Source organism: Phalaenopsis equestris, unplaced genomic scaffold (assembly GCF_001263595.1).
Source record: "Phalaenopsis equestris unplaced genomic scaffold, ASM126359v1 Scaffold000383, whole genome shotgun sequence".
In the NCBI taxonomy this organism is placed as follows: Eukaryota; Viridiplantae; Streptophyta; class Magnoliopsida; order Asparagales; family Orchidaceae; genus Phalaenopsis; species Phalaenopsis equestris.
In genome coordinates, this window is record NW_018164825.1 from 27,083 (window position 1) to 51,934 (window position 24,852).

Consider the following 24,852-nt stretch of genomic DNA (forward strand, 5'->3'; position numbering starts at 1 on the left):
CAAAATGTGAAATGAATATATTCGTGATAGGGTTGGTGTAGCTCCTGTGACGGACAAAATTAGAGAAAGTCGTCTTAGATGGTTCGGTCACATTAAACGTCGACCATCTGATGATCCGATTAGGAGAGTAGATGTTTTAGATTCGACTTGTGTTAAAAAAGGCGGAGGTAGACCTAGAAAGACTTGGTTTTATTGTATTAAAAATGATCTTAATTTACTAGAACTAAATGAAAATATGACACTAAGTAGGACGTAATGGAGAAAAAGGATTCATGTAGAAAAAGGATTCATGTAGCCGTCATGTAGCCGACCTCACGTAGTGGGATTAAGGCTTTGTTGTTGTTGTTGTTGTTGTTGACCTACATTTAGTAATATGAAATAATTTGGTAAATGTGTGAAGACTAACTAAATAAATGTTAAAATTTAATTAGATTTTCAGAGTACCATTTGGTGTACTTTCTATGTCTTTCATTCATTTTTATAGATCTTTCATTTGCTACCTTCTTTCTCGTTCATACATAATGATGTCATTTGATTAATTTTCATTAGTAAATGCTTTCTTAGGCAGACAATCTTATTGATTGGGATGTTTAGCATGGAGATTTAGTGACGTGAGCGTCACTTCTTTTGGACCAGACACGTGAACTTTTTGGCTGCATGGATTGGTTCAAAACAGAAGGCCGAGTGTCGGTCGGCCCTCCTTTGTGTGGGATTGCCTCCCAAATGTAGTGGGGCCCAATCCTAAGTTACCCTAAGTCTATATATGTTAATTTTGTTGTGTTTTAGGGCAGTTTTTGTGGTGTGTTTGTTTGGGATAGCCACCGGCGTCTCTATTTTTCTGTCTAGGACTTTATCCAATGGCCGAGAAGAGCTCCGTCCGTATGTCGCTCTCAAAGTGGTGATTATACATCCCCCTACCTTTCCCCATCCTTCCCACATCTCTTCCCATTGCCTGCCCTTGCTGCAACCGCCCTGAACAACAACCCGTGGCTGTTTTCCTTTAGTCCCCCACTTTCTAGTCACTTGTCTTCGCTGCTGCTACTACCGACAACCATTCTTTTGCTGTTTTGAAGTCCATTGCATGGCCCATCGATGTCGCCGTCATTGCCCCTCGTTGCCTCCGCCTAGAACTGCCATTATCTGTTGTTTCCCCGCTGCTCCAGCAACCCAGGCTTGTTGCCATTACTCTAGACATCAGCATCCACTTTTGTCCACGCTGCTAGTTGCTCCTTCATGCCATCGCCACCTTCTTTCTTGCTGCCATCACCTGGGACAACCCATTCACGTCGATCTCTGCTGCTTGCTTACTGTTCAGGAACCTGAGAAACAACCTTTTTGCTATTTCTGCTTGTCAATCGCACTTTTTTACCACCCAATCACCTTCCAGACCCTCACCCACCACCACCCTTTGATCTAACGCTAATTGGAATTACTATCGTGTTTGTTGCATTTTCATATTTCTGTTTTGATTGGTTGTAATTTTCTATTTGATTTCAGTAATAATGTTTATTTTTTTTTGTTGTTGTTGATAAACTCCGGTATCATCGAGATTCTCAACTATTTTGTTTGGCAATATCATTCCCTCTTATACACCTATTGTCTTGAGGCAGGCTTGGAGAAATGTTTTTGTTGCCTCCACTATGATCAAAGGTCATTAGTTTAAAACACAAAACAACCTACCTATATTGCGTATTAAGGCTATGAACATTAATAATTTCCTTGACCTTGCATTCGTGAGTTGACTTAATACACCCTTTTAAGTCTCTCGACTTGATTGTAATTCCGTTCTTAGGTATTATATCAAATAGAAGCAAATTGATAGGGTCACCAGACTTCCTTTTGTAAGTTAGTGAAACAAAATAAGTTTAGTTTCTAAGTGTTAAATGACTAAATTTGTTTGACTTGATGGAAGATTGGGCTGTAAAAAAAACTCGTTGTTCGCGAACAACCCGTGTTCGAATCGTTCGTTAAATAAATGAGCCGAATAAGAACAAATTTCTTAAGCTCAAATTATAAACAAGCCGAACATGAACAACCTTTTGTTTGATCGTGTTCGACTTGTTTTAGCTTGAAATAAAGAATTTATATATATTATTTATATAACAATATATTATATATATTTATATCTAAGTTTAAATCATAACTTAAATGGTCATGCGGTTCTGCATCTTCTACTGCAGAGAATTGGTGCATGCTCTAATCCAACTCCATCCATCTATTTTTTAATTAATTTAATTGAGTCAATTTCGAGCCGAACAAGAGCAAAAATTTGTAATTCGAGCCAAACTCAAACACACTATATATACACAATTTCAAACACGAGTCATTTTCAAATACATGCCTATTTCGAATCAGCGGAATACGAGCTAAGCTTAAACTCGCTTAAGCTCGGCTTGTATATAGGCCTTATAGAAGATGAAACTATTGCAAGCATATATCATTAGTTATAACAATAATGAGAGGGATTTTTTTTGGGTAGAATATCTTGGCATAACTTGATGTGCCTTAGGGCACTTTTGGCGCAACTTATATTTACGTTTGACATTTTCGGAACGCCGCTTGAGCATTTGTTTTCTGCGTTCAGGATGCTTATCCGAAACCTGCGTTTGACATCATTTAATAAACGCGGCTGCGGGATTGACCACGCGGTCCGCGTCTTCAATCCCGCTTACGGGTTTATTTCCTTTCGTGCCCTTCTGTCCGTCTCCTCCCTTGTTCGACCGCTGTTTCTCTAGGACACTTCTCTCTCGCCTCTACCTTGGTTGCTCCTATTGTCAGATCCTAACTTTCTCCTTCCTCTCTTTTCTGAGATCCCCGAGTTGGCTTCCCGCACCTTCATTCACGGCGCCCTATGTCCCTCTGACATCGTTCTCTATCCTTTCTCTTTTTCAGCACTCTCCTATAGCGGAAGCTGGTCATCTGGATCTCTATAATGCCGTGCTTTTGTTCTCTAAAGCATAACTATGATATGGAAATAAGGGTTTGGGCCTCAACACGCCCTGAAATTGGCACAATTAGCTTCAAGCATTTTATTTTGTTTTTAATGCAATTCAATGGGCAAGCCATCCCGTTGAGCTCAATTATCAGCTTATTTGTAGCAGATTTGTTTATTCGATTGCTTGTTGGTGAGCTGACTCAGTTTTTCTAGTTGGGACCTCTTTAATGCGATGTTTTTCTATATGCATTTTGTGGACTTTTTTTGTTGCAATCGTTATCCCTCTGTGGTTTTCCTACTTTGTGGATTTTTTTGGGATATTTTACGTTTTTTGAATAATTTTAATTAAATTGGGCGAATGAGGTTTTACACGATTCTCCTTTTCGAATGGTTGTTTAGGGTTGCTCCATTATTATGGTTGCTTTGGCTGGCTGTAGGTGATGTCTTTATTGGTGGCTTTGGGTGTGTGTTGTGCTGGGCTTGAGTCTGTGGGTTCGTGGTGGATGTGAGTGTGTGTGTGTTGGTGGCTGTGGAGGCTGTGTTGGTAGCTGTGGGTGCTGTGCCTGTTGGTGCCTGTGAAGGCGGTGTTGGTGGGTGTGGGTGATGTGCTTGTTGGTGGCATGTGGAGGCTTGTTGTGCTGAGCTTGGGTTTGTGGGTTAATGGTGGATGTGAGCATGTGTGTGTGTGTTGGTGGCTCTGGAGGCTGTGTTAGTGGCTGTGGGTAATGAGCTTGTTGGTGGCTGTGAACGCTGTGTTGGTGGTTGTGGGTGTTGTGCTTGTTGGTAGCATGTGGAGGCTGTGTTGGTGGCATGTGGACGATGTGTTGGTGGCTGTGGGTGATGTGCCTGTTGGTGGCATGCAGAGGCTGTGTTGGTGGCTGTGGGTGATGTAGTTGTGTTGGTGGCTGTGGGTGTTGTGCTTGTGTCAACATTTATTTTGCAAAATGATGGAATGGATTTGAATTTGGATTTAAATATTTATAAATGTAATTTTGATTTTGAAGAAGAAATATTATTTTTTTAATTTTAAAATAAATGAGACCAAACGAGTCTCACATATTGAATAGTTTGGATGACTGAGCGCGATACAACATATAATACATATAATACACTATCTCGAGTATCCCGAAGGATAAATATTCCACATGACAATAAACTCAACCAACTAAACTAAAGAGTTTGTGACATCCGTTTGACCTGTGAAATTTTTTATGTATGACCGACAAGTTCCCTACCTAATATAAAAATTAGATATGATTTATTTTTCCTGGGTTCCAAGTTCTCTCTAGAGTCAAGTCCCTATAGTTAATTACATCTTAAATGACTGGAGTCACTTAAGAAAACTCTTGATTAAGATTAGTGGTTCTGCCTTTAAGATTTCAAAGTTTAAGTTTCCAAGATTGGACACGGGAAAGTCATTCGCATGATATCTGATCGTGCAAATGGGAGTAGCTCGAATATGAACAGTTATTTCCAGGAATCTAAAGGAGGAATAAATAGGGGAAACCGTAGATCCGAGGAAAACTTCAGTAGTTTCTCAACTATCCTATTGTTTGACTTTATGTCTTTGAAATGATGTTATTCAATATTTAATCATGCAATTTAGTTTTAGAATTTAGGAGAATTTAGGGCCCACATTTGCATGATAACTGATCGTGCAAATAACCTGGAAAGATAGGAGGATTTATGTCGTACCGTACGGTAACCTCAGAATCCTTAAAGTATTAGGACTTATAATTGCATAACAGGGTTGTGCAAAAGCCTAAATATAATATGTGAGTATTAACGTTGTGCTAAACAAATTACCTCGAAATCCTATGGGTTATTATTTAAACTAAAAAAAAATTTTTAGTTGCCGTAGACTTGTTGTCTGCTATAGATCGTCTATGTCACGATTGTGCTGTCCACGAAGAGTTGCTTCATGCTCCATGTAGTGATAGTTTTAAGTTTAGTGACTTATATGTGAGCGTGCACTATTATTATTTGGTGACTTACTGTTGTATATCTCCTAAACCAAGCTATATGCTAAAGATTTTGTAGTTAACTTAAAACATGCATAAACAAGCTATGTTATAAAGAAATGCGGTAAATGAAAATAGTATAAAAGAAATGCATCATAAAGAGTAATAAATGAAATGAAGTGCTATAAATGCACTGTAAATTTTGGGTAGCTGAGTTTCTTGTTATTGCTGCACCTGTAAATGGGATCAACGTCTCAGGTAACAGTATAGTAGAGAAATTTAACTAGCAGGACAAACATGTGTTTAGGTATATATCAAACTTAGCTCACTATCAGACTCTTTAAGACCTAGGGGTAAACCTATAATTTTAGCAAAAAATTTCATAAAATGTGCTTCAATTCTAATTAAAAGAATTGGGCTTAAGTCTATCCAATACTTACGGGTTCTAATTTATAGCCTACTAATCTTTCAATTCATGCCCCCTAACTCTTGAATCGTTTAAGCTCTTACTTTCTCTCAATTCTCAATAATTCTTACAATTACAATTTTATCATTCTTATGTAAAAGAAATGGTGAATAATTTGCTACCCTAATTCCGCTTTAGGTTTCAATCATTTCAGCAGACTAAATATCATTTTTTTTTTCAATTCCCTCACCTTTCTTTTTATTTTTTTAAGGCCGTAAATCAATCTTGAAAATAATCAAATTAGAAATTCTCATTTTAACTTAACCGTTTTAAAATAAATCAACGGAGAAGGAGACCGACTCACTTTTAAAAAAAATCAGCTAAGCAAGGGGCAAAACCGCAAGTGAATCGGTCTAAAGGCGTTTAAATTCTTTCAAAACAATGATTGAATCAGTCCCAAAAGGTGCTTAAAAGCCTAAAAAATCAGCACTTAAAAGTGCCCAAATCGATGTATAAAAGTCTCAAAATGCAACTTAAACCTTAACGAATAAAGCTTCAAAATGACGAATAAAGCTTCAAAATACAATTTAAATTTTAATAAATAAAGATTCAAAATGTGGCTCAAACATTACTAGAGAGCTTCAAGATGCAACCCAAACATATCACTAGTATATGACAAAAATAGTTGCTCATATCAATGCTAAAAACATCTTAAAAACATCCAACAAAACCCCTCTTAAACATGGCAAAATTGCAACTCGAATCAGCCCAAAAGACATTTTTAAAAGCTCTAAACTGAAGCTAATTCAGTCCACAAAACATGTTTTTAAAATGCTGCAAAGACTTTCAAACTTTTAAAAATAAAAATGACTCGGAGAGCTTACAAATTTTCCAAACACTTAAAGCTTTTAGGTTTTGCAAAAATAAAGCATTGAAACTTTCCTAAGTTTAAAAATAAAACTCTTAAAGTTTCCAGAAATAAAGCATTGCCGCCTTCCAAACATTTCAAATTGAATATAAGAAGTTTTAGCTTTTGCAAATGTAAAACACCAAAGCCAATATGCAATATCTCAGATTTTCACATGAGTATAGTCCCAAAACAATTATAAACTTTCCAAGATTTGCAAATGTAACATGTAAACTTTTAGGTTTTTTGTAAAAGTGAGACATCACAACTTCCCAAGCTTGCCAAAATGTAAACTAGAATGTGGCCTTAATCATGTTTTAAAATTATTTAACTAAGGAGCAAGTAGAGAGAAAAAAAAAAAGCTCCCAAAGTCTTCAGATTTTGCAAATGTGCCACCCAAATGTTTCAGATTTTGTAAATGTGCCACCAAAATGTTTTAGATTTTGCAAATGTACCACCCAAATATTTCAGATTTTGCAAGTACGTCACCCAAATATTTCAGATTTTGCAAATGTGCTACCCAAATGTTTCAGATTTTGCAAATCTGTCACTCAAATATTTCAGACTTTGCAAATGTGCGACTCAAAATTTTCACATTTTATAAATGAGCCACCCAAATGTTTCATATTTTACAAATGAGCCACCCAACATTTTTTATAGTCCAAAAGGCATAGCACGATTGCGTGTATATGCAAAATAAAACCTATGTGAGAATTGAAATTTGGATGTTAGATATGTAAATATAAAAGAACTGGGTGATATTCATGTAAATTTGCCTAAGTTAAATCTCACAGGTTTGTCTCACTATTGTTTTATCTTTTGCATCAAACTCTCTTTTTGCATCAAACTCTCTACTCTAATAAGAAAGCATGCCCATATTAAACTATAGCCACGAAACCACAACTTGCAACTAATGCACACAAGGGCAAAACACTAGTAGTAGAAATGAAAATTTGTTTCTGCAAACCTACCCAAGTCAGAAAGTTGAATGAGCAAAATCATAGTATTTCCAACCAGTCAAGATCTCATTTCGTGCTAAAGATGTCATCAAGTTATGCACAAATAAGACTATGAATATGTAAATGAGACCAAAGTCAAACCATTTTTTTTTATATATAAAAACACTCAAAATTCTGAAGTAATAACTAGAAAATCTGAACATATGTGATCAGATTTAAGTATTATGCACATAGATATTTAAAGTTTTACCTACATATACCTTGAAATGAGAATATTATGTGTAGACATAATATTCTTTTGAACAATCTAGAGATTCAACACTTCTCCCTTTTCCAATTTGTGGTAATAAAATTTTATTTACCACCATAAGTAACAACTCATGAGCAATAACAAATACAGTTCCCAAAAAATGTTGTTCCACATTTCTCCAAACTTTCCAAATAGGACATGAAAAATTTCAGATTTTGCAAATTTAAAGCTTTGAGACTCTCTAAAATTTTCAAATAGAACATCTAAAGCCTTCAGATTTAGCAAATGAACTACGCATTTAGGATTTAATGGAACGGGAGTAAACACATTCATGCACATGTACTTCGCAAAGATGCATGTTTTAAGCACCCAAAATGAAACTAATAGATTAAAGAAGAAAGGTATGACATTTCTCACAAAGTTGTCTTTAATATAACCTCCGATTATAAAGCCACATGTGTTCAACTCCAACTTTTAAAACAACAAAATGTTATAAGAGGCTAAAAAAAATGTACTGGGGGAAATAATTAGCCTCAGAATATGAAGATAGTAAGAAAGTAGAAAAAAAACTTATTAAACCTTCATTTAAATGTATACTTAAGTCTGTATGAATCGCAGTATGAACGCACAACAACTGGACTAAATTTCATGATAGAACTTTCATATAAGTAACAAAATAAGAATCTCCAGCAACTCTAGCAAGAAAATAATACATTGGTAGCCAAATATGTGGTTAAACAAGAGTAAATCGAGCCGCCCAGCAAGAAGACCGAAGAACCAAACAGGAATACCGAACAAACAATTAAGCATGTCAAGCGAGACAGAATTTTGACAGCACTTCCTCCTCTCTCCAAAATTTCAGACAACCCCAACAACTCCCCAAAGTGGATTTTTTATAGTCACAGGAAAAAGGGGGGGTCATACCTATCTTTGTGAAGCGGTCGAATAAGGTATCGGGAGACGAAAGATCGCATTTAGGGAGGAGAAATGCAGCGTAGGGGAGAGGAAAGGTCGGGCACGCGGTAGGCTCGCGATGATCGGTCGAGCGGACTGCACTGTAGAAGAGGAGCCGGGCTCGAGTGGGAGAAGGACGCAGGAGCTAGGCGCGCCTGGCTTGGTAGATCGCAGGAGAGTGGGTTTGACCACGAAGGATCGCGTGTGGGAGAGGAACGCTGGAGCTAGGACACGCCTGAGACTCTCGGTCGAAGTGAGTTAGGCGAAATAGGTTTAAAACAAGGATTTATTTTTATTATTATTATTTTGTTTTATTATATTATATTATATTATTTAATTATATTAATTAGTGTGCGATTTATTCTTGCTCAGAACCTTAGCAAAGTGGGTATTCTCTCTGGCTAAAATTAACGCTCCGGACGCTCCGACGCAGTCTGTTTCTTCATCCTGGGTTGTTCGAACAAGTTCGCCGACGGTCGGGTCCCAAATGTGTCAAATTTAATTTTATTTGAATTTTGGGTCTTTGATCGACCGTTTTAAGAATTGATTTACATTTCGATTAATTATGAAGTCTTTACAAGTGCAAGTGACATGAACTATGATATTTATGTATGTCGATTGCCTGAATTGTGATTTTTGTGTGCGTGAATATACGAAAGTCATAATGAGTTTCCAAAGGCTTTTAAAATTCTACGGGAACTCTCTTTGGGCCTCCACATGCTGGTCCTTAACCACTTGATCAAATGATGATGGTTTGAGATCACCTAGACGTGACAAAACAAAGGTTCAAATTTCTAAAAATGGGTGGGTACCAGCTCTAGTCTTCTAAGATTGTCGTTAGGAAGCCTTAGAGCTAGATCCTATAATCTAAAAAGAAGAGAAATTACCTAAAAAATGAGGTCAACAAATGAATCCCTAATAGGTGTGATGTGTTGATCAAACACACCGCGCGTATTGATGTTGATCGAATGGATAAAAAAATAAAGAACCGTTTAGGCAGACTTAGTTAAAACAGGCCAAAAATTGAATCGGATATGTCATTGAACTTGAGCTGGGTTCCCAACCAGGAAACCACAGCTCAAGAAAGAATTTGAGAATGAATGAGTTGAGTCCACTCGAGAGTTCCCAACCCAAATGTAAGAATGATTTGTGATACAATGTGTTGTTTGTTTTGATTTTTTTTGTTTTAATTTTTTTTGTGAGTGATGAAAATTTGATTGAATGAGGGGATTAGTTTGAGAAGGAGAGCACAGGAACTCACACATCCTGAATGTTGAGATTGCCGAGTTCAGTGTTGAATTTTGCAGAGATTGTTGTGGAAATTATCCACCTAGACGTGATAGAACAAAGGTTCAAATTTCTAAAAATGGGTGGGTACTAGCTCTAGTCTTCTAAGATAGTCGTTAGGAAGCCTTAGAGCTAGATCCTATAATCTAAAAAGAAGAGAAATTACCTAAAAAATGAGGTCAATAAATGAATCCCTAATAGGTGTGATGTGTTGATCAAACACACCGCGCGTATTGATGTTGATCGAATGGATAAAAAAATAAAGAACCGTTTAGGCAGACTTAGTTAAAACAGGCCAAAAATTGAATCGGATATGTCATTGAACTTGAGCTGGGTTCCCAACCAGGAAACCACAGCTCAAGAAAGAATTTGAGAATGAATGAGTTGAGTCCACTCGAGAGTTCCCAACCCAAATGTAAGAATGATTTGTGATACAATGTGTTGTTTGTTTTGATTTTTTTTGTTTTAATTTTTTTTGTGAGTGATGAAAATTTGATTGAATGAGGGGATTAGTTTGAGAAGGAGAGCACAGGAATTCACACCTATCCTGAATGTTGAGATTGTCGAGTTAAGAGTTGAATTTTGCAGCGATTTTTTTGGGAATTATGGAACTGTGAGTATAGAGGTTTGGGAAAACTTATGAAGTGCAAAATTTTTTAGTGAAGGAATCGAAATCTTTACACCGATCCCGAAATATAAATTTTATGAAATTAGAATCCTTGCACCGACCCGAGAATATCATGAATATGGAAAATGTGGATAGAATATAAATATATGTGAAGGAATCGAAATCCTTGTACAGACCTGAGAATATCGTGAATATGGAAAATATATGGATGGAATATGAAAATATGTGGAGGAATCCAAATCCTTGTACCGACCCTGGAATATCATTAATACGGAAAATATATGGATGGAATATGAAAATATGTGGAGGAATCCAAATCCTTGTACCGACCCTGGAATATCATTAATACGGAAAATATATGGATGGAATATGAAAATATGTGGAGGAATCCAAATCCTTGTACTGACCCTGGAATATCATTAATACGGAAAATATATGGATGGAATATGAAAATATGTGGAGGAATCCAAATCCTTGTACTGACCCTGGAATATCATTAATCCGGAAAATATATGGATGGAATTTGAAAAACCATCCCTTTTTAAAAAATTCAAAACACTTCTTCATTGTCTTGTCGTGTCTCACCTGGGTGGCCTCAAACCATCACATTTGATCGAGTGGTTAAAGACCAGCATGTGGAGACCCAAAGAGAGTTCCCATAGGGTTTAAAAGCCTTTGAAATCCCATTATGACTTTCGTATATTCACACACACAAATATCACAATTCGGGCAGTCAACACATAAATATCATAGTTGACGTCACTTACACTTATAAAGGCTTCATAATTAATCGAAATGTAAATCAATTTTTGAAACGGTCGATCCAAACCCAAAATTCAAATAAAATTAAATTTGACACATTTTTTACCCGACCGTCGACAAACTTGTCCGACCCCGGATGACGAAATAGACTGCGTCGGGGCGTCTGGAGCATCAATTTACCGAGAGAGGATACCCGTTTTTCTAAGATCCCGAGCACAAATAAATCGCAAGCTAATTAATATAATACAATAAAGTAAAACAAAATAATAAAAATAAAAAGAAATCCTTGTTTTAAACCTATTTCACCTAACTCACGCACCCGGTTCAACCCTTCCCTCCTTTGACCGAGAGTCCCAGGCGTGCTCTAGCTCCCGCGTTCCTATCCTGCACGCGATCCTTCGTGGCCAAACCCGCTCTCCTGCAATCGGCCAAGCCAGGTGCGCTACCTTCTGCATCCTTCTCCCACTCGAGCCCGACAATTCTTCTGCGTAGGCCGCCCGACCGAACGTCGCACGCCTGCCGCGTGATCGACATTTCCTCTCCCCTACGCTGCATTTCCTCCTAAAATGCTACATTTCCTCTCCCGATACCTCATTTGACCGCTTCACAGAGGTAGGTATGACCCTCCCCCTTTTCTTGTGGCTATAAAAAACTCACTTTGAGGAGTTGTTGAGGTTGGCTGAAATTCTGGAGAGAGGAGGAAGTGCTGCCAAAATTCTGTCTCGTTTGACATACTTAATTGTTTGCTCGATATTCCTGTTTGGTTCGTCGGTCTTCTTGCTGGGCGGCTCGATTTATTCTTGCGTAACCATATATTTGGCTACTAAAGTATTATCTTCTTGCTACAGTTGCTGGAAATTATTGATTTGCTACTTATATGGAAGTTTTATCATGAAATTTAGTCTAGTTATGCGTTTATGCTGCAATTTATACAAACTTGAATATACATTTAAATGAAGGCTTAATAAGTTTTTTTCTACTTTCATATTCTTAGGCTAATTATTTTTCCCAGCACATTTTTTTTAACCTCTTATGACATCTTGCTGTTTTAAAAGTTGGAGTTGAACACATGTGGCTTTAGAATCAGATGTTAGATTAAAGACAACTTTGTGAGAAATGTCATATCTCTTCTCATTATTCTATTAGTTTCATTTTAGGTGCTTAAAACATGCATCTTTGCGTAGTATACGTGCATGAATGTGTTACTCCCGTTTCATTAAATCCTAAATGCGTGGTCCATTTGCGAAATCTGAAGGCTTTAGATGTTCTATTTGAAAATTTTGGGGAGTCTCAAAGCTTTACATTTGCAAAATCTGAAATTTTTCATGTCTTATTTGAAAAGTTTGGAGAAATGCGGAACAACCTTTTCTTGGGAACTGTATTTATTGTTGCTCATGAGTTGTTACTTATGGCTGTAAATAAAATTTTATTACCATAAATTGGAGAAGGGAGAAATGTTGAATCTCTAAATTATTCAAAAGAATATGATGTCTCCACATAATATTCTCATTTCAAGGTATATGCATGTAAAATTGTAAATATCTATATGCATAATACTTAAATCTGATCACATATGTGCAGATTTTCAAGTTATTAATTCAAAATTTTGAGTGTTTTTATATTAAAAAAAGGAAATGGCTTAACTTTGGCCTCATTTACATATCCATTGTCATATTTGTGCATAACTTGATGATATCTTTAGCACGGAATGAGATCTTGACTGGTTGAAAATGCTACGATTTTGCTCATTCGATTTCCTAACTTGGGGAGGTTTGCAGAAACAAATTCTCATTTCTTCTACTGGTGTCTTGCCCTTGTGTGCATTAGTTGCAAGTTGTGGTTTAGTAGCTATAATTTGATATGGGCATACTTTCTTATTAGAGAGTTTGATGCAAAAGATAAAGTAATAGTGAGACAAACCTGTGAGATTTATCTTAGAGAAATTTACATGCATATCACCGGTTCTTTTATATTTACATATTTAACATCTAAATTTCAATTCTCACATATGTGCTATTTTATATATGCATGCAATCGTGTTATGTCTTTTGGACTATCAAAAATATTGGGTAACTCATTTACAATATCTGAAACATTTGGGTGACGTATTTGCAAAATCTGAAATATTTGGGTGGCGCATTTGCAAAGTCTGAAATATTTGGGTGGCATATTTGCAAAATCTGAAGCATTTAGGTGGCACATTTGCAAAACTTGAAACTGTATTTGCAAAATTTGAAATATTTAGGTGACACATTTGCAAAATCTGAAATATTTGGGTGACACATTTACAAAATATGAAATATTTAGGTGACAAATTTTCAAAATTTGAAAACTTTGGTAGCTTTTCTTTTATCTCTACTTGCTCTTAAGTTGAATAATTTTAAAGCATGATTAATGCCACATTCTAGTTTACATTTTGGCAAACTTAAAAAGTTGTGATGCATCACTTTTACAAAAATCTGAAACTTTACGTGCTGCATTTACGAAGCTTGAAAATTTTATAAGTGCTTTGGTACAATACTCATGCGAAAATCTGAGATGTTTCATATTCTCTTTGCAAAAGTTTATAGCTTTGGTGCTTTACATTTGCAGAAGATGAAACTTCTCATATTCAATTTGGAAGGTTTGGAAGGCGGCAACACTTTATTTCTGGAAATTTTAAGAGTTTTATTTGGAAACTTAAGAAAGTTTCAATGCTTTATTTTTGCAAATTCTGAAAGCATTAAGTGTTTGGAAAATTTGGAAGTCTCTCCGAGTGATTTTTATTTTTGAAGGTTTGAAAGTCTTTGGAGCATTTTAAAAATATGTTTTGTGGGCTAAATTGACTTCAGTTTAGAGCTTTTAAAAACACACTTTTTGGGCTGATTCGGGTTGCAGTTTTGCCCTGCTTAAGAGAGTTTATGTTGGCTGTTTTTAAGATGTTTTTGACACTGATATGGGCTGCTATTTTTGCCGTCATAGTGATATGTTTAGGTTGCATCTTGAAGCTCTCTTTAGTAATGCTTGAGCAACATTTTGAAGCTTTATTTGTTAAAATTTAAATTGCATTTTGAAGCCTTATTCGTCATTTTGAAACTTTATTTGTTAAGGTTTAAGTTGCATTTTGAGGCTTTTATACATCAATTTGGGCACTTTTAAGTGCTGATTTTTGAGGTATTTAAGCACCTTTTGGGACTGATTCGATCATTGTTTTGAAAATTTAAACGTTTTTAGGTCGATTCACTTGCGGTTTTGCACCTTGAAGTGAGTCGTTCTCCTTCTCCGCGTTGCTGATTTTTTTTAGAAGTGAGTCGTTCTCCTTCTCCGTTGATTTGTTTTATAACGGTTAAGTTAAAAATGATAATTTCTTATTTAATTAATTTTAGGATTGATTTACGACTTTAAAAAAATAAAAAGAAAGGGGAGAGAATTAAAAAAAAAATCATATTTAGTCCGTTGAGATGATTGAAACCTAAAGGGGAAATAGGGTAGCAAACCATTTACCATTTCTTTTACATAAGATGGATAAAATTGTAATTGTGAGAAATATTGAGAATTGAGGGAATGTAAGAGCATAAACGATTCAAGAGTTAGGGACAAGAATTGAAAGATTAGTAGGCTATCAATTATGACCCCTAAGCATTGGATAGACTTAAGCCAAATTATTTTAATTAGGATTGAAGCACATTTCACGAACATTTTTGCCAAAATTATAAGTTTACCCCCTAGTTCTTAAGAGCTTGATAGTAAACTAAGTGTGATCTAAAGATGTTTGAGGATTAGTTGGAAAACACTTAATTGAAAACAAACACTTTAAAACACTTAAAACTCAAGTTAAAGTGTAGACTTTCTAGTTTTTAGGAGCACACTGCACGTGAAAGTTCATCTACCTGATTTTCATATAGATGCTGAAGCTAGGCACCTCACCCTAATTCATAAGTTAGTTAAAGCAATAGATAGGGTATGCACTAGGCTGTGGTTCATGACTGATTTAATCAAATCAAATAATAAAATTCTCTTCATAACTTGACCTAAAATGAAACCCAATGCTGGATTTGAGCTTGAATCTTACGCTCAAATCCTCCTGGCAATTGGAGAACAATTGAAGATATTCCTAACGTCACATATAAATCACCTACCCTTGGTCTTTTGTACGTGAAGTTGTGTTTTGTTTTATTTATTTGTGTTTTGCAATTGGAGATATTCCTCGTGAAGTTGTGTTTTGTTTTATTTATTTGTGTTTTTTTCTACGATTTGTTTCGAGTCTCTGTGGGTCACTTTCAGTTTTCTTCAGGACTTTCCTTTATTTTGATATACCTAAACACATGTTTGTTCTGCTAGCTGAATTTCTCTACTATACTGTTACCTGCGACGCTGATCCCATTTACAGGTGCAGCAATAATAACAGCAATAGCAATAATAAGAAACTCAGATACTCAAAATTTACAGTACATTTATAGCACTTTACTGCATTTTCTTTATTGCTCTTTATGATGCTTTTCCTTTATACTATTTTTATTTACCGCATTTCTTTATAATATAGTTTGTTTATGCATGTTTTAAGTTAACTACAAAACCTTTAGGATATAGCTTGATTTAGGAGATATACAATAGTAAGTTACCAAATAACAATATTGCACGCACACATATAAGTCACTAAATCTGAAACTATTACTACATGGAGCATGAAACAACTCTTCGTGGGCAGCATGACCGTTAGGTAGCAGATGAATTATGACGATCTACAACAGTACAACAAGTCTACGACAACTAAAAAATTTCTTTAGTTTAAATAACAACCCGTAAGACTTTGAGGTAGTTTGCTTAGCGTAACGTTAATCCTCACATATTATCTTTAGGCTTTTGCACAACCCTATTGTGCAATTATAAGTCCTAATACTTTTAGGATTCCGAGGTTACCGTACGGTACAACATAAATCCTCCTATCTTTCTAGGCTATTTGTACGATCAGATATCGTGTGAATGTAAGTTTTAATATCCAAAAATAAATTGCATGATTAAACATTGAATAACATCATTTCAAAGACATAAAACCAAACAATAGGATAGTTGGGAAACCACTGAGGTTTTTCTCGGATCTACGGTTTCCCCTATTTATTCCTCTTTTGGATTCCTGGAAATAACTTTTCATATTCGAGCTACTCCTATTTGACTTTCCCGTGTCCAATCTTGGAAACTTAAACTTTGAAATCTTGAAGGCAAGAACCACTAATCTTATTCGAGAGTTTTCTTAAGTGACTCCGGTCAATTAAGATGTAATTAACTATAGGGGCTTGCCTCTAGAGGGAACTTGGAACCCAAGAAAAATAAACCCTATCTAATCTTTATATTAGGTAGAGGAACTTGTCGGTCATACATAAAAAATTTCGCAGGCCAAACATATGCCACAAACTCTTTAGTTTAGGTGGTTGAGCCTACTGTCATGTGGAATACTTATTCTTCAGGATAGTGTATTATATGTCGTATCGCGCTTAGTTATCTAAACTATTCAATATGTGAGACTCGTTTGGTTTCATTTATTTTAAAATTAAAAAATACTATTTTTTTAAAAATCAAAATTACATTTATAAATATTTAAATCCAAATTCAAATCCATTCTATCATTTTCCAAATTAACGGCCGACAGCTTGTTGGTGACATGTGGAGTCTGTGTTGGTGGCTGTGGGTGATGTTCTTGTTGGTGGCTTTGGAGGTTTGTTGGTGGCTGTGGGTGATGTGCTTGTTGATGGCATGTGGAGCATGTGCTGGTGGCATGCGGGTGATGTGCCTATTGGTTGTTATGGAGGCTGTGTTGGTGGGTGTGGGTGATGAGCTTGTTGGTGGCATGTGGAGGCTTGTTGTGTTGGGCTTAGGTCTGTGGGTTGGTGGTGGATGTGAGTGTGTGTTAGTGGCTCTGGAGGCTGTGTTAGTGGCTCTGGGTGATGATCTTGTTGGCGGCTGTGGAGTCTGTGTTGGTGGCTATGGGTGTCCGTGTGGGGTGTGTGTGTGTTGGGGAGTGGTGGCTATGTGTTTGTGTTTGGAGGGGGATGGTGGTTGTGGGTGTTGTGCTTCTGACTAGTGATACTGTCTCTTTTCTAGTTGACCTAAAATATTTTTGTTTTTCCTTCTCTTTATTAATATCGTGATGGTAAAGCCCAGAGAAGTTGCCTCATCAGCAACGTGGGATAAGAAAATCAAAATAATATTTTGCAACCTTTGTTTTAAAGAGATAGAGTTTGAAAATAGACCCACCACTTATTTTAACAAAAAAAAAAAAATCTGGCAAAATATTACGAAGAAGTTTAATGAAATGACAAGAAGGTATTACGATAGGTTCAAATTTAAGAACAAGTGAAATCAGTTGAAAAATGATTGGAAGTTATGAAAAGAACTAAAACAGGAATCCACAGACTTGGTTTGGGATCCAATCAAATGACCTATTGATACTTCGGAGGAGTGGTGGACTAAGGAATTGGAGCTCGAGACTTGCTTTTCCATTTTTTATCCCTCTAATCTGTTTTTAGTAATAAACTTTCCCGTATGTTGCAGGCAGTTCCAATCCCCAAGAAATTCAAATTGTGTGGCATCGAGCCGGACCTGGAGGATAAGTTGGACCGTATGTTCAATGGGATTGTTGCTACGGGCACACACTCGTTCACCCCAAGTGAGCAAGGGTTTGCAAGCATACCAGAGGATTTGGAGACTGAGCAGGTAAGTGGGTCAGGTAAATGACCCAACCTAAACCAGGAGTTGGAGCCCACATGTCAGTTAAAGCGGCCAAAGGTGGAGAAAAGGAAAAAAAGAGCCGCTTTCATTAAAAACAAAGTAACAAAATTGATGGAAGCGTGCACAATTTAGGCTGGTACCTCATAGGACACCTCCATAGATGACTTTCTTCAAGTTCTGCAAATATATCTTGAAGTTATGTCTGATAAGCCGCTCTATCTGAAATCCTTGAAGTTGCTAAAGGATTCGACCTGCAGATAGATATTCATGAAGTTGCCCCCGAACTTCGGGTCGACTATGTAAGTTTTTTTATGGACAATTGATTTTGTGGAGTTATTGTTTAGTAGTTTCGGTTTTTTTCTATTTGTTTCATGGGTTATTTGATTTGAATGTTTTCCTTTCTAGCACGAACAATCAATATATTGCTGTGTAATTATTTTTGCTCATTATAATCCCAACAATTTTTAGATATTCTTGTTAACATTGTCTGATTCACACTTATTACCTTAACATAACACTTCTCTAAGATGGATACAAATCGACTGAGCCTTACAAGAAAAATCGCAGCGACTATGTTTTTCCTGTACGAATATTACAACACCAACGCCTGTCAAATTGTCTGCATGACATCGAGTTATATTGATGATAAATGGTTAGTGAGCTACTACAAGGACATCCCACAAGGTTGAGTAACATGTTTCATATGACAAAACCCATATTTTTGATTTGCTCGATGAACTACATAGTCATCATGGACTTCACGACTCCTCAAGAATCTCAACAAGAGATGTGTTATCAATAATTTTCTATATTTTATCACAGAATAAATCAATGAGAGGAGTGATAAAGCAATTCTGGCATTTGGTAGAGACATTTAGTAAGTATTTCTCAATGGGTTTGAAAGCTTTTGTCAGTTTGTCGGCAAAGATAATTTAGACAGAGGATCCAATATTTGAGATGACTCCAACAAAAATTGCAAATGACCCACTCTCTATACTATTTTTTAAGATAATTCTTCCAGACGTCAAAATGAGTTGCATAGCAATTATAACTTTAACTGATCTGACAGGACTGTATTGGAGCAATTGATTGAACTCACGTGGATGCGCGAGTATCCAACTATGAAAATGTCGCATACATTGGCCGGTGTGGATCACATACACAACATGTGATGACCGTATGTGACTTTAACATGTACTTTATCTTTGTGATAGCTGGTTGGGAAGATATTACACATGATAGTCGTATTTTTGCTTATACAACAAGAAATTGGAGACACAACTTCCCTCACCCACCTCCAATTTGTTAAGCTATATATCACATTCGTTTTTTTCACTAGTTTATTTCTAATTATGGTTTTTGGGTCAGGTAAATATTACTTGGTCGATGTTGGATATCCCTTACAAAGAGGGTATCTGAAGCCATTTTTAGATACGAAATATCACATTCTAGATTTTGAGAGATCTAACGGTGGCTCTCGTGGCAGGAAGGAAATTTTTAACAAAAGACACTCCTTACGCGGCGTAATTGCCAGAACGTTTGGAGTGTTGAAGAAGAAATGACTCATATTGCGTGATATGCCGACTTACCTATTTTCAAAATAAGTGCAGGTTGTAGTAGCCACGATTGCGCTCCATAACAAGTGCATCATTCTATGTCGGATGTAGACTTCACCTTGACTGACGATGATCACTTGCAGGTCCCGTCAGAAGCATTTAAATTTCACGTAGGACCACAGCCAAAAGTGGAATCACTGGAAGCTTACCGCCAAGATGGCGAAGGTGCCACAAAAATGGCTGAATTGAGAGAAAGGATAAGTGACACTATTGTTTCATGTTAACTGGACGTCTCTTGTTTATTTTATAAACTCTATATTTATTTCATGTGACTTATATTCTGAATATTTTTGGTTTTGCAATTTTCACATGTTTGACATTGTTTTTTTTCCATTTGAGTTTTAGTCATTTTTTTGTGGGCTTGTGAGGTCCATGATGAGACTTTTGATCTCGTGGGTTCTTTTGGATGACGTGTTGGTCGTTGTTGATTAGTATTACATGTGAAATTCTAATGAAAACAACTAAGTTCATCTCTTCTTTTTGGTGCATCGGTTTATGAGATTCTTCTGGATGGTCTTTTTTGGTGATATGCACATGCGAGACACATGAGGTTCGCTTTACGTGGGTTGAAGGCAACTATTAACTCATTTTTTTATAAGATCTACTACCCTCTTGTAGTGACAGATTCGTTAGTTGGTATACCGAGTTCTCTGAGATCTCAAGTTGCAAAAAAGTGTAATTAATTACTTATTTTAGCAATTTCAACTTATATTATGACTAATGGATTGTTTTTTTTAATCATTCAGAAAAGATGAGCTATAGGATTTCAGGGACCTCTCAATGAGTGTCCAGCCACTGCGGAGTGCAGACTTCTCTACTGACATCACCTTGGACAAATAACTACGGGAGAAAGTTTTACAGGTGCCCATGGTGGGCAGACGGTCCGAAGAAGTATGACTTCTTCCAGTGGGCAGACGGTCCGAAGAAGTGTGACTTCTTCCAGCGGACAGATAGTCCAGCTGATTCCATTGTTAATAGTGATTGGAGTTGGATGGTATCCCTGAAGGACGACGTAGCTTGTGACATACGCCGTCTGAATTTTAAATATAATTTTATCATATTTTTAATTTTAATTTTAATAGTTTTTTAAGTACACTTGATACTGACTATGATGCGAGGTGTGTATCTTATTTTTTCTATTATTTTGAAGTGATTTTGTACTTCTCAAATATCAAATATATTGATGTGACAGTTCTATTGCAAACAACATTACTGCACTGGGCATAATGGTAATTTATGTAGAAATAACTGCAAATCGACTGTTTTCAAATAACACAAACCAAACAGTCAACCAGCTTATCCGGATCAGCTGTCGATCAGCAGCTTATCTCGATCGACTGCTTATCAACAGTTTATCTGGATCGGCTCGATCAGCAGCTTATCTGGATCGACTGCTTATCAACAGTTTATCTGGATCGGCTTTTTCAGTAGCTTATTCAATATGCTGCAACTGCCCCAAACAAACCCTTATTCTAGTTGGGTAGGTATTCATTAGCTCTTGTACCTGAACTGCTCAACTTGCGGTCCTAAAGTGCGGAGTTAAACCACAATCCACAGAATGAATTATTTAATTTAGTCAATCTTTTGACTTAGAAGGAACATACATGCCAAGTTTTTTGGAAAGCTATCGGAAATTGCCGAGCACTTCTATATCATAATTCAACCATTTTTGGTGGAAAGTTATGGCGTTAAATATGCCCTTTTTTATTGTTGTTTATTCATCTAAGTTTTAGGCATTCCCTTTTAGGCTGCCAAGTATAATATATATTGTACATATGGTCTCTTACTATGCTAGTTTATTCCGTGCAAGCTGCTATTAGAGGGGTCCCAACAAGTGAAAAATTAGAACCACTTTGTGCTCTGTGATATGGAAAGAATAATTATTTAATTTATTTGTAACATTTAACTCCTAGTTTCCTAATATAAGTATATTGAATACCTTTTTCTTGCATTTAATGTTGCATCTTGGTTGTCATTGGTTGGTATCTAATACTTTGTGCTGCCATCAAACTTTATTTTATTCTAAATTGCACTGTGATATCTTTCCCATGAAATTGGTTGCAGGTTTACCTCGAGGCACCAAACAGTGAAAAAATTGCCGAGGCATTACGCTTGAAGGTGAAAGTTTGCCGTGGCACCTATTTTCCATTTGTTTCTCTCTGGTTTGGAGTTTTAGGATAATGGAAATTTTTCTTTGAACGGTTGCTTTCTTGTTCCAACCTTCCCAGCTATTTTTTTCCAGAAAAAAATCATATTAGCTTTGTATGATTTTGCTGTTTTTCTCCATGTGCTTTTCCCCCTTTTTTTATAGTAAATGCAGTTACAAGCTACTTCACTTATCATTTTGGCATTTTCCTTTATTTTTTGTGGGAGTCAGCAGAATTGACTTTTTAAGAATATTGTGGTCATACATTCAAACAACCTCTTCTTCCATTTTGTGCTCTAAATCTGCTGGCTAATAGGATTCATTGAGATTTTTTTCAAGTAACCAATAGTGGTTGTGTTCTGTGATGACACATCATCATTGGGTCTGCTTTCTAATATGGACTCATGTCGGATGCTAGATCTTAGTTCTCTATATCCTTCTCATTGCGGGAGTATTGGTCAAGTAGATGTTATTATTATTTTCTTCTCGCATTCTGTATTTTGACCAAACCGTCCTGAATCATCATATCAACCAATGTTTGAAATATCAATTTTATATTATTTTCCTTTTTCAGGGTGTTCCTTATGTAATTTTCTGGAAGAATTCATTCACAACTTACCAAGCATGCCATTTCCGCCTGGCTTTGTTTTCAGTTTTAAAGTGGTATGTCTTTATTTTTAGTACACCGACTTTAAAAATGCAAGGCGGCATAAACTTTTTTTCTTATAATTATATTCTTTTCATTTTTGCCGGTAGAAGTGGCCATGCATGGGATGCATTTCAATTTGCACATGCATCTTTCCGACTGTATTGCTCTAAAACTAAATCTATTCTGCCTTCAAGCTGCCTACAAATTGAAAGAAAGTTTTGCCCTTGTTTCATTGGAGACGCGCCTAAAATTCATGTGAATCCACATGAGAAATCCACGTATGATGGAGAATCCTCTGCATCTTCTCTCCCTAATATAAAAATACATGATGAGTATGTAAATGTAAAGTTTCTGGTCTGTGGAATGCCTTGCATATTGGTAAGCTAAAGCTATCAAGTGGTACACTTCGTTTCTGGTTGGTTTTTTTTTACTCAGCTTCCAAAATTGTTTATATTGCCGTCATTGGCTTTTTACAGGATGCATGCTTGCTGGGCTCTTTAGAAGATGGTCTTAGCGCTCTCTTGAACATTGAAGTAAGTGTTATGATGGTTTGGGATTATTTTATCATTTTGTATTGTTTTCAAGTGGTTGGTCAGTTTCATAAGTTAGGTATAGATCTATGTTTGACTTCTGATTTTGTCTGCATTGTAATTTTTTTTATTGTATTGTTTATTTCTTTTCTATATTATTTTTCATTGCTGATCTTTATGTTGTCTTAGTGGGTGTTGTTTATCAATCCTGGTTGTCACAAAGTGCGTTTGCAAGTTGCATCCCATAATTTTGACCACTTTCATTGTATTGGTGCTAATGGTTCAATCTCGAGCTGATTTGAAACCAACTCAAGATAGGCGAAGTTGTTTGGTCCCATTTCTATCTTGTTTAAGCTTTGTAACAGGCTAACTTGATTTGATTTGATTCAAGCTTGGTTTAGCTCATCAAATTTGACTTGATCGAAAAACAAATTTTATATTGACCAAGTTTTGATAATTTATTACATAGTCTAACATTTGTATACGTCTCCATATAAAAATATATGCATCTGGATGCATGCATACGTTTATGCACAAGTAGTGGAATACACATACTAAATATACATGAATAAATGTAACATGCATATACAGTTTAATTTGACCTTGAGTTAGCTTGGTTTGATCTAGGCCCGGTTTTTTAACTTGAGCTAGACATGTTTGTAAAAATGACTCACCCACACACAAATATATGCATATATTTGTGAATGGTTGGCATTTGTGGATATTGTGTTCAATCCCACATTAGATATTTGAATGATATGTTGGTATTTAAATACATGTGGTTTTCTCTAATCTTTAAACTGAAGTTTTTTAATTGAAAACATATTTACTTATTGTTGTATCTGGATCTACTCCATATTAGCGGCGGATATAACAATATTTCTTAATGGGGTAGAAATTGGCTATTTTAAAATGCTATTACTATTTTTTTATTGATATTTATAACTTTAAACTCTAAAATTTTTTATAGAGGAAAAAATTGAATATTTTTGTGAAAAGAAAAAAAGATGATATATAAAGACATCTTAAAATTCTTTAGGGGCAAATGCCGCATGCCCCATTATTGCTACCCTTGTTTGGCTCCCCACACTACCTAGTAAGTTGTATCAGAGCTGATCATTTAGCTTGGATTAAGTGGTTCTTGCAATTTGTGGCTCCCATTGTCTGTCTTTTCATCTTAGTTAAGAGTTAAGCAAAGGTTTAAGAGCTGTTTATGGCAGATTTATGTGGTTGGGTAGGCTTTTGGTCATGGTACTGGATGATGTTTCTATTTGGGAGGGAGTAATGGTCGATGTAGAGAGCTTTCACATGAGAATGAGATTTTTAAGGACTGAGGGTATCTATGACTAGTATTATTATCTGCTAACTAGGGTTGACCATGTAATCCCAATCCCATCTGCTAAATTTCGTGATCTTGATATACTTGTTAAGCTCGGTTGACAAGCCAATAATCTTGGCCGCAAGCTTGGTCAAATTTTGAGCTAAGTTAAACACGTGCTTGGTTTTCCCTATTTCTCCTGGCTCCTTAAAATTTATATTGTACCTAACTAGTTAGTGCAGCCAATACTTATCTGGTCTAAGATAGTAAATGCTATGCAATTTTCTCAATCTTATTCAAATGGAGTTTTCTTTTGTTGGATATTTATACTTAGCTATTAATGCTCATTTTTTTATGGGTTTATGAATAGGTGTTAGTTTGTTAGACTTTTTTTATCTATATATACTTAAAATAATGCAATATACATGCTATTTATCATTTTTTGAATGGTATGAATACCATAGAATTTGGCTTTTTATATCAATAATAATTGTGACCATAAACTGATACTAGAGTTGACCCAATTCAAAATAGATGTAAAATATTATTGCAGAAGAGATTACAATAGCGACACTTGAACCAACAAAACAATGACACAACACCGGAAATAAATGATAAACAGTACAAATAATACCTTATGGTGAGGACAACGGTGCGGGGTGGTGGCTAGACATGAGTAGAGGCTGGCTGAATGTGGCAGCTGTGACTGATGGAAGTAGTGTGGGCTAGCAGCATGAAGTGCTGTAGGTAGGGTTCCGCTGAAAGGAGGAGGGACCCCGTGGAGAGGCCAACGACCATAAAATAGGGCGCGTGTTGAGTGGCAGCAGGACAATAGTGGG

General features: G+C 36.1%; 1 protein-coding gene across 2 annotated transcripts in view; it reads left to right on the forward strand.

Annotated features, from left to right (window-relative positions):
* The window catches only part of LOC110026605 (AT-rich interactive domain-containing protein 4-like), a 61,979-nt gene that overhangs the window by 5,871 nt on the left and 31,256 nt on the right, over positions 1–24,852 (forward strand). For both annotated transcript variants that reach the window (XM_020727605.1, XM_020727606.1), the window contains exons 3-6: positions 21,435–21,488; positions 22,091–22,179; positions 22,276–22,543; positions 22,642–22,698. In XM_020727605.1, the coding sequence (XP_020583264.1) occupies positions 21,435–21,488; positions 22,091–22,179; positions 22,276–22,543; positions 22,642–22,698 (468 nt within the window). The remainder of the gene's footprint in view (positions 1–21,434; positions 21,489–22,090; positions 22,180–22,275; positions 22,544–22,641; positions 22,699–24,852) is intronic.